This window comes from Elephas maximus, chromosome 26 (genome assembly GCF_024166365.1).
Source record: "Elephas maximus indicus isolate mEleMax1 chromosome 26, mEleMax1 primary haplotype, whole genome shotgun sequence".
NCBI lineage: Eukaryota > Metazoa > Chordata > Mammalia > Proboscidea > Elephantidae > Elephas > Elephas maximus.
The window spans coordinates 27,041,118-27,052,061 of NC_064844.1; the positions used below are offsets into that span (position 1 = coordinate 27,041,118).

General features: G+C 38.3%; 1 protein-coding gene across 2 annotated transcripts in view; it reads left to right on the forward strand.

The window, feature by feature from the left end:
* PRKD3 (protein kinase D3) overlaps positions 1–10,142 on the forward strand; it is a 105,479-nt gene extending 95,337 nt beyond the window's left edge. For both annotated transcript variants that reach the window (XM_049870608.1, XM_049870609.1), the window contains exons 15-19: positions 307–468; positions 705–803; positions 3,205–3,472; positions 6,180–6,265; positions 7,351–10,142. In XM_049870608.1, the coding sequence (XP_049726565.1) occupies positions 307–468; positions 705–803; positions 3,205–3,472; positions 6,180–6,265; positions 7,351–7,524 (789 nt within the window). In that variant the 3' untranslated portion in view covers positions 7,525–10,142. The remainder of the gene's footprint in view (positions 1–306; positions 469–704; positions 804–3,204; positions 3,473–6,179; positions 6,266–7,350) is intronic.
* Positions 10,143–10,944: the final 802 nt, after the last annotated feature.

Consider the following 10,944-nt stretch of genomic DNA (forward strand, 5'->3'; position numbering starts at 1 on the left):
AATTAGAGCAGTGTCAGCTAGATGAAAAAGATGAAAAAGCAGCAGTAATGGAAAGGGAGCAATTATGTAATCAGCCTAGGAAGACATCCTTTCCCTCAGTGCACCGCTTCCCAGTACACAAAACATCAGACTCCGTGAGCCTTCTGTTGCTGGTAATGACCTTGTTTGCTTTTATTTTTTCTAAGCTGTTATCTTTTTGTGCTATGTATTCCATCCAGTCAGTTGTAGCGCAATGTCAGACGTTTGCACAGTAAAGCTGTTTTTCTTCCTGAGTCAGTCATATAAATATCTTGCTACACTCTTCAGAATTTGCACCATCCTGGGATTGTAAACCTGGAGTGTATGTTTGAAACCCCAGAACGAGTCTTTGTAGTAATGGAAAAGTTGCATGGAGATATGTTGGAAATGATTCTGTCCAGCGAGAAAAGTCGGCTTCCAGAACGAATTACTAAATTCATGGTCACACAGGTATTCTAACTCTATTTTGAAATTACAGAATAAAAACTAAGTTAATTAAATAGAAGTGCTTTTACATACTGGGATATGGTGGGAATTACTAACCTTGAAGAACAAAATAACACTTTTAGTTAAATCTTGATGAACTATAGTGAACTTTTCAAACTATTACAGTGTTCAAGGAGCCAAATTGGGCTTTAGCTACAGTTGGTCTAGGCATTGAAAAAAATCTGTTTCTTCAATAACAGATACTTGTTGCTTTGAGGAATCTACATTTTAAGAATATTGTGCATTGTGATCTAAAGCCAGAAAACGTGCTGCTTGCATCGGCAGAGCCATTTCCTCAGGTGAGATACTGCCTTTTGAAGAATCATTTTAAACACCTAACACATTTACGAAGTCCCCTCACAATGAAAAATATTGTACTAAGTACTGCAGGTTTAAAATGCATGTCATCTTACAAGTTTTTAGCCTGTGAAGGTTCCCGTGGTCCTAGCCACACCTTCTACTATAATGCGTTACTGCCAGTAGAGTGTTAATACCCTGAATAATTTGAATTCCTACTTTATTAATCACATTATTTTCATTAAGAATTTTTGTAGACTGAACCAGATCTCAAGGAGTGACTCTTGCACACAGGCTCTTTGCAGTTCACCTCTCCCCACGACTTGGTGATGAATGTGAGGGCAGTTGGCAACCTTGGTTTGGGCTGGTGCTCAGGACGAATTCCGCGTTAAATAAAACAAACTGAAGGGTAGCCCTGAGATGCGAGATGCTAGATTTAGGTTGAGGCAGGCAGCCAACTTCTTTTTCTCTTTAGAGTTCTGTATTTCAAACATTTTCACCAACACCTACATAAGAAATACGTTTACCATCGTTACCAGTGCTTATACACATATGATACCGTGTGTGTGTCCTGGCTTAGTGCAATACACTCTGGGTTTTTTTTTCCTTCAATTAATTTTTAAAAACTCTTTATCTAATCCACTAAATTGATTTCAAAACCTGCTAAATGGATCCTGGCCCAGAGTTTGAAACAACAGACCTGAGGAGTTTATCTGTGGTATCTGTGACTGTTTTTCATAATGACCACTGATGAATCCTCCATTCAGTTAGAATATCTGCGTCCAAACTATTTATGTACAGTAGAAACATGTAACTAGATAAATGGCTAGAATAAGGACAACAAATGACTCTTGTAAATACAGCTCAAATTATCTTCCAAAGAAAAAGATGTATTTAAAAAAAAATTATTAAACTCTTACTTTTAAAGTAGTAATCATATTCTTTCTTTTATACTGCTTGTGGTTAAAAGTGATTCCCTGTCATTGTGAGGTTAAAAATGGTTCACTAACAGTTGGTGCAGTGTTTAAATAAGTGTTTCCATGTACTATCTCATTTGATCTTAAAAGTAATATAGGCAAAGGACATAAACCCTACAGCTAAGAGTATAACTCCAACTTGCCAACTCCCACTCCCATGATCCACATTGTTCCCTTTAGGAAAAAGAGAATATAATGTTATTTACTTGATACTCATTTTTTATCAAGTGCTAGCCATGGCCACAGTTCTTATTCAGTTGCCAAACTGCCAAGTTATCTTCAGTTTATCAAGATGTTAGCCAACACCTGGGATTTAACCAGAAAAAGTTTGTTCACATTTCTTCATGGACAGTTTTACTCTCAAAGACTCAAATAGAGAAATAGACAAATTCAGTAATGACACAGAGCAAGTATTATTCATAAAACCGTGTGTCAGAAATAGCAAGCATTGTTTAAATATGCCTTCATCTCTTTGTTCTCTAGCCACTAACTTGTACCACTGTTTCATATAGGCCAAATCCTTTCTCTCTCAATTTATCTTAATGCTTTTTCTGTAGAAGCTTGTGAGTCAGGGCATTTCCTCTAGAAAGTACTCGGCATTTGCTGGTTCAGCATGAATGCAGTCATTAATCACCAAAATCTGAAACTCTGCTAGGAGATCAGCAGCAAGATAAGTGTCCCGAACTTGGCCAGACTCATCACGTCACAGCTCTCCCTGAGAGGAAGACGTAGCAGTGACTGGCCAGAGAACTTTTTTCTCATCTAGACCTGTACCTAGCAATAATTTGTTCCATAGTCGTAGAAAACCGTTACTCTTATTCATTTGAGCAATCTCCAATGTTACTCTTGTACTGTCCAGATTAATAATTATCCTTAATACACCTCAATTTCATTCTCTTGCCAATTTATAGTCTTTGGGAAGATAATCTAGTACTCAGCTAAATAAATGACTTTTTAAATATTGTAACTTATATTTCATTCAGCAAACATTTATTGAGCTCCTTTATGTGTCCAGGGCCTGTGAGGCCACGGAGGATTCAGAAATGAAACACCTAATTCCTGTTCACAGACAATAGCAATCTCTTTATAAGCCAAATATCAGAGACCAGCACCCTCCATTTCAACCCAAAAAAACTCAAACAATAAACTTTGAACACTTGTAATACCAGTCTGGTATTTAGCATTCTGGAAGCTAGAATTCAAGAGTTCATTTCAAGTAAGCACTAGGAAAGCTCTTCTTACTGAAGGTGTAATGGATCTCAAGTTTACAAATGTACTGCCTTTTGGGAAAGAAGTATTTTACAATTTCCCTATCTATAATCGTTTGGCATTCAGAAATTAATAGAGTTGGCAAGTGTGTTGAAATGATTTTTAAATTTAATGTTTATATCCATTTATAAACTTAATACCCTCCTCTGGTCTCCAGGTGAAGCTGTGTGACTTTGGTTTTGCCCGCATCATTGGTGAGAAGTCCTTCAGGAGGTCTGTGGTGGGAACACCAGCATACTTGGCACCAGAAGTTCTTAGAAGCAAAGGCTACAACCGCTCTCTGGACATGTGGTCAGTGGGAGTCATTGTCTATGTGAGCCTCAGTGGCACGTTTCCTTTTAATGAAGATGAAGATATAAATGACCAAATCCAAAATGCTGCATTTATGTACCCACCAAATCCATGGAGAGAAATTTCTGCTGAAGGTAAGAAAATTGTTCTGCTCTGTGGCCTTTAGTCTGAAAATGCTCTTTGGGCTGGCTCCCAAATCGGCCTGTCTCTTCTGACTTTTTTTTACTATCTCCCAGTCATCTTCCAGATTTACCAAGTCGCTGATTTCTGAGCACTTTGCCTCTTACAGCATCTGTTTCTTTCTTATAGTTGCCAGCATAGCACAAATCCCATGCCTCACACACCTCACTTTAAGGCTACTAAAATGTCTTTTTAACTGTCCTACTTGTTAAGACTCTTTTCTGGTCCTTCACAGTCCCCATTGTCATCCATCTTTAGGAAATGCTACTTTTGTCTGATTCTGCTCCCAAACGTTTTGACTTCCCTTTGGCCACGTTGCATCAGTCTCCGTGATCTGCCCAAGTTTATGTGTCTCGCATCACCCCGGACACAAACCTTACCTTGTCCGCTCCTCAGAACTCTGCTCTACGTTTTGCTCAGGCCTGTCTCCTGCCTACAGCCCTTCCTCCTCTCTGTTGAAATCCTTCAAAACCTTCAAGAACCCCTTCCCTTTAATTTGTGACTCATCTTTTTTAATCGTCCCTGACTACCCTTCCCTTTAAACTGTATAAAATCTATCTATTCCAATAGTTGGGCATTTTTTTCTTAAGTATTTAATCTTTTTTTTGTAATTATTTTTTTATCTTCACAACTAGATTGTAAGCTCCCTGCCTGGAAACCTGTACCTCGGGCTCTTTGTGCCTAGAATGAGCTTTCACATGCAGCAGACACTCCCCAGTTAGTTCCCATCTCCCTGTACCCCCCTAGTGGGAAGCTTCGTAATTTGCTTGTGCTGCCTGGTGAAGACGTTTGTGTTTCCAATCTCTGGTTTTATACCCATCTAGAAAATTTTGATTGGCCTTCTTTAGTGATGTTGATAGGAAGAGAATATCACTTAAAACTTTATTTAATAGTCCCACAGAATTTAATAAAACCACGACTAGGGAATACCCCACCTGGATTTAACCAGCCCTTGATTAATGGTCCGTTAAAACTGAGTAAAGTTTGAGGAACAACATGTAAAGACAACAGCAGGCTTCCTGGTGAGGAGAGACCCTGTGTAGCGTTCTCTGATGTCACCATGGTCACCTCAGCTCCTAGGGCAGTGTGGTCTTACAGGCAGGCGTCTTAACACCAGAATCACTTGGTGAGTTTTTTGAAAGAAGAAAAACCCGACCGTATCTCACCGATGCAGATTCAGCAGTTGGAGTGGGACCCAGGAATGTACATTTTAAATAAACATTCCAGGTGCTTCTGATGTACATGGTGGTCACAGATAAAGGAAAAAAGCACAGAGAAATTAATTGCTGAAGTGCTTATGGAAAATCTTTGCTAGTTTGGTAGTGCCTAGAAGAGAAGTAGGCCTCATATGGTAAAAATCTTTTATTCAGCCCATCCTTGGGTTTAGGCCTTAGAGAGGTTATCAGTACTTCAAATGTTATCATTACATAAGGCAATATAGTCAGTGTGCAGTTGATCCATTTCCCCAAATAACTACATAAGTAGTGCCAGGATCTCACCACAAACACCAAAACACCCTGAACCTGTTTGTTAAAACCTGCTGAGTGTGAACTTCCGGTGACAGCACCTAAGTCCAGCTACATTTATAGAAGCAGGGCAATGACTGGGGATTTTTTTTTTTTTTTTTTTACCTTTTCAAATCAACTGTATTGAGGTATAAATGACATGCAATTAAAAATGTACCCGTTTAAAGTGTACACTTCAATTTTTTTTTTAATTGTGCATTACATGCGTGTTTACAGAGCATATTAGATTCCCATTTGATAGTCTGTACATAAAGTATCGCATGGCCTTGGCTTCATTTCCCACAATGTGTCAGTACTCTCCCCATTTCCATCCCGGGTTCCCCATTAACTCTTACCCTTATTTTCTACCCCTTCCTGCCTTCTCATCTTTGCTTTTGGGCAAATACTACGGTTCTGATTGTGTATAATTGATTGTTCTTAGAAGCACATTCCTCTTGGGTGTTACTGTTTATGGGTTTGTCTTTTGATTGGCTGGAAGGTGGTCTCCAGGAATGGCTTCAGTTCCAGGTCAGAAGGGTGTCTTAGGGCCATAGTCTCGGGAGTTCCTCCAGCATCTGTCCGACCAGTAAGTCTGGTCTTTTTTGTGAATTTTATTTTTCTGTGCTTTTCTCCTGCTCTGTCTGGGACCCTCTGTTGTGATCCCAGTGTGACTGGTCTTCTAGACCAAACCAGGGGTGAGCGTGCAACATGGTGTTGTGGGTGGGGAGGGGTGGTCAGTCAGCCTGAAATCAGAGGGTCTGTTTTATTCATCTCGAAATTGTAACAGTTAACACTTACTTAGCACTTACAGCTAAGCATAGTTCTAAGGCCTTTACATATAAACTGATTTAGTCCTCACAACAACTTCATATTATAGATGAGGAAACTGAGGCATAATGTAATTCAGTAACTACGCTAATATCACATGGATATTAAGTGGCAGAACCAGAACTCAACCAGGCACCCTGGCTCCAGAATCCATGCTTTTAACCTGCTCTGTACTGTCTCCTTGATACAATGAACACTTGACAGGTACACTGTGAATTTAATAAGCATTTATGGGTCATAACATGATTGAACTGCCTACCAGATAGTCATAGGTTTGGGGTGGCCCATACACCCAAATTCATGTATCTAATTTTATCTTTTCCCTTAGCAATTGATTTGATAAACAACCTACTTCAGGTGAAGATGAGAAAACGTTATAGTGTTGACAAATCTCTTAGTCATCCCTGGCTACAGGTAAAAAAAAAATGTATATATCTCTCTGTCAGTTTCTCATTTGAACAGTTCATTGTGATTTGTCTTACCTATAAAAACCACTCTAAGATCAACAGATTCTATACATTTCTTAGGATAATGAAAATACTCTCAGTGGTTAATTTGTACTATGGCAGAGCCTCTAGAAGCTTTGCAGAACACCATTCAAAGGCGGTACTGATGGACAGTCGAACTCCCATGAGCTGAAGGTGATAATGTAGCTTTATATAGAGTCTTAACGTGTTCATTTCACCTAAGATGAACATACTGTCGTCATACATTTTACTTTTAAAGTGTCCACTCAGACCCAAAACCAAACCCAATGCCGTCAAGTCGATTCCAACTCATAACAACCCTATAGGACGGAATAGAACTGCCCCGAAGGGGTTCCGAGGCTGTAATCTTTATGGTAAAGCAGACTGCCACACCTTTCTCCCACAGAAAGGCTGGTGGGTTCAAACTGCTGATCTTTTGGCTAGCAGCCAAGCACTTAACCGCTGTGGCCACCAGGGCTCCTTAAATGTTCACTGGAAGGTTCATATTTGCGTTGAGGAGCTCAGACATACCATTTAAAATACGTTTGGCTTAATTCCTCCCAAAAAGTTATTGCATAGATACATATTAAGAGGACTCCCCAAACTTGAGAATAAAGGGAGAGCTTTAGCACTATTTGAAAGTAAGGGGTAGAATTAACTTCAAAACAAATGCAATCATAGTTAGTCCCACTGATTTTATTAAATTATCCTGATGGTTGGTCCCAAGCGACTTCCCGTTTTCAGGAGGAAAGTTTAGACCTCTCAAAGGATAGAACAGAATGGTTTAGTGATTATTATTAGCCACCTCAGAAGCCTGAGGCAATTTACTTTTAATTTCATAAAGTAGTTACTTTCTTCATTAGAGGCTCTGAAGTTGAAAAACATTATTAGCTAAAATATTAAAAATGAAACTCATTGCCTAGCAAGTACTTATGAGTAGGGGTTACCAATCATTTGACTAGGGTGCTAAGCAAAGAAAAAGGTTGACAGTTTATTTCTTTTATGGTTCATAGTCACTTCATTTTTTCCTAGGACTATCAGACTTGGCTTGACCTTCGAGAATTTGAAACTCGAATTGGAGAACGTTACATTACACATGAGAGCGATGATGCCCGCTGGGAAATATATGCATACACACACAACCTTGTATACCCAAAGCACTTCATCATGGCTCCCAATCCAGATGATATGGAAGAAGATCCTTAAGTATCAAAGAGCTAACTTCAATAAGGATGGATTTCATTTATGAACTGACACTTGGCTGCACAGCTGTTGTTCTTTGTAGGTTGTCATCTGAGAGGATGCAAAGACACAAGAAAGTATAAGGAATCGGTGACACCAGTACAGTAGTGCATAGTGAGTAGGTACAGGAGGGGAAACTGAGTAATAAAACCCATAATGGAATCAAGACAAAGCTTTTTATGAACTTTTATAACATAACCAATAACTTTTTTCCCCCTTACTCTTAGTACAATAGTGGCACTTAATTTATCTTCCCTTTCCTGTTCTTATTTAAAAAGGAAAAAAAGGAAAGCCAGGGTCCAATTACTGCATACAAGAACTGTGAGGTCGGATACTGTAAGATTTGCATTTAGGGGATCACTGAAAGACTCCAGTGTTACAAGGACTTCAGACATCTGGGTAACTGATCACAAAGGCATTGAGCAGCTCTTCTTAGATGCCTAGAAAAGGGAGGGTGGGGCTGTTTTACCTTTTGTTTTGTTTTCTGCTCAATCAAGATTCCAAAACACTGATTCTTAACTTCTTGGAGTTGCAACTCTGAGTATGCTCTACAAATAAACTTGTCATCTTTTGAGTGTTGTTAACACCCTTTAAGATAATTTGGGGCAAGTGATGTTGCCAAGCTAGGATTGGGAACTGCTGGTCTAAGTGCTGTGCTTCAATACGTCTTCTCAGACAGAGCTCAGCCTTGCTGCTGCTCACGTCCCCACTGACGCCCTGGATGCACAGTTGGATTTCAGCATTCAGTGAGTGCAGATCTGAAACTTAATTATGCAGTTTATCTTTACAGTGGGTTGGTTAATTTGAGGGAGAAAGTCAAATACACACAAAACATAAGGCCAGCACAGGGTCAGTTAATGCTAAAGGAAAGAAAAGCCAACCGTATCCTTTTATACTTCACTTCACCTGTTGGAGACTTTACAGATACTGGAAGCATGGGGGTGGGAAGCTGGAGCAGGAACGTTTGTAAGGATGGGGCCATATTACCAGCAGAGTAAATGAAAGAATGAAACCAGCATTTTTTTTACATCAGCTCCAGCAGCCAGCTAAATTTTTTTCTATACACAGTTTATGAGATTAGACTCATTCGTAACTCTTTAAAGTGGTTACTAATAGCTTTTCCCTCCAAAAAGTTTAAGATCTGGGACCATCCATTTGTAAGAAATCTAGTGGCTTTTTGTTTTATCATTCCTGAGTAATCATTGTAAACCTTTTTTAACTCCAAGAGGTATAACGTAAAGAGCAAAAGATTTGGAGTCAGAAAATCTGGGTTTAAGTCTTGGCTCCATTATTTAGACAATCTGTCTGAGCCTCGAGTTCCTCAGTCTGTAAAATGAAGGTAAAAATCCTGGCCTCTACCTTCCTCACAGGGGGTTGTGAAGATCACATATGTATGGATGTATTCAGTGAAGTGAAAACTATGAAAGTGTTAACTGTCAGTGCCCACTGAATTTGAGGTAGTGAAGGAAAAAAATGCTCCTGTATATGAAAGTTCCAGTGTAGACTAGAGAGCCCTTAGGGATCACTGAAGCTACTTCCTTATCTAGAGCTAAAAATATCCTTGAGAAAATGATAGCAGACACTTCAATGCAGTGCTCCTATATTCTAAGCCCTTTACATGTTTGAAACTCATTACCCTCACAACGGCCATGAGGTTTAGTACATTATGAACCCATCTTACAGATAAGGAAATTGAGGCACAGGGAAATTAAGTAACTGCTTGCCGGAGGTCACACAGTTAATATATGGATTTGAACCCCAGCAGTGTGGCTGCAGAGTCCTCTTAACCATTATGCTGTGCTGCCTACACATAAACATCTCCCAGCCACATGGCACAGCGTTTCTCAGTAATTTGTTCTTATGTAGGAGTTATAAAAATTAAACCAAATTAACTTGGAAAAAAAGGTTTTAGAGGTGTATCTTCCATGTGGTAAAGGATGACGCCTCCAGATTTCTCCAGAGTTAATCTCTTTACATCAACGTGCACAGAATGGAGTAATTCTGGGCCACTTGGCACCCTACTGGCTTTACTGCGTATGGTGATAATTAACTGGAAAGATGTGCATTTGCTGTACTTAAATAACCCAACTTTACAAGCCATGAAATTAATTGCACTCTTTGTTAATGTTAAATGCTTAAGTTTTCTTAAAAAATTTGTAAAGTCACTGTCAGATACTTTGGAGTTGAGAATATACTGTATAACCTGCATACCCTTTTTTTGTCTTGAAGTCATTTGTATAAGAAATATTTGTTTGCTAGAAACATTTGATAATGTAAAAAGTAGTCTATAATGACACTGTTTAGTACATTTTTATATTTTTTGTTACATCCCACTTTTTGTAAATATCCTCAAAGAAACTTGGTAATAAAATGTATTTCCATATCACCATATACTTTTCCATGTGAAAACCTGAGCCTATGTCTAGTAGAGGTATCCAAAGAAAATTTTATTTGGTTGTGTTACTCACCCAGGCCTTGGAAATAGAACCATTTTGGAAACTGTATTTGTAAATGGAACTAACGCTATATTTAAGAATGCTTTTTTTAAAAAAAATCTGTCTAAAATAAAAAAAACTCAGTATTATGGTTTTATACTAAGTTTAAGGAAATTACCTGAGGTTTCATTTCTTGGAATGAAAGTTTTTAATAATTATAACTATAAATTTTTCAGAAGTACCACTAAAAATTCAACTAGTACAACTACTAGTTTAGATTTAGAGAAGTTAAACACCTAATATCAAAATGAATTTTCTAGGTTTTAAGATATAAGGCATTACCTAATTCTTAATCCTTAATTATAAAAACTATACTTATTTGGGGTAGGGAGGCTGCGTCTGTGAGTATTTTCATCTTCCAAAAATTCTTCCAACCAAGTCTTTGAAAAAAGAAATATGGAAACAGACCAAGAGTAGCTGGGAATGGTCCAAGGCTGGACAGCGTTTGAAAAACAAGTGTTTCCTCTTCCTTAGTTTGGCGTGAGATACAGAAGGCTAGTCCCGTTCTCGATTAAGCAAAAGAAGCAATAAAAAGTAACAGCTCATTGCTCCTCCAAGGAACTTCCAATAAAGCCTTTTTGTTCCAAGATATATGGCTAATATTCTTTTCCGTTAATCTCCCCTATAAATGTATGTTGCTAGTATAACAGTTCCTGAGAAAGCCCATGTTTCCAATATTAATAAAGTTCTGTAAACCAAAAAGTGAGAAATACATATAGAATTAAATTTTTAACATTATTTAGAGGCAAAATTAGCTCTATTTAGAAAATTATTCCTCCTTGATAACCTACATTTACTCACCTCAAATACACTAATTTTGTTTTTAATTATAAAATTCACAGATACATATGAGAAAAAATTCAGATACCACGAATTTGGGGCGAATCAA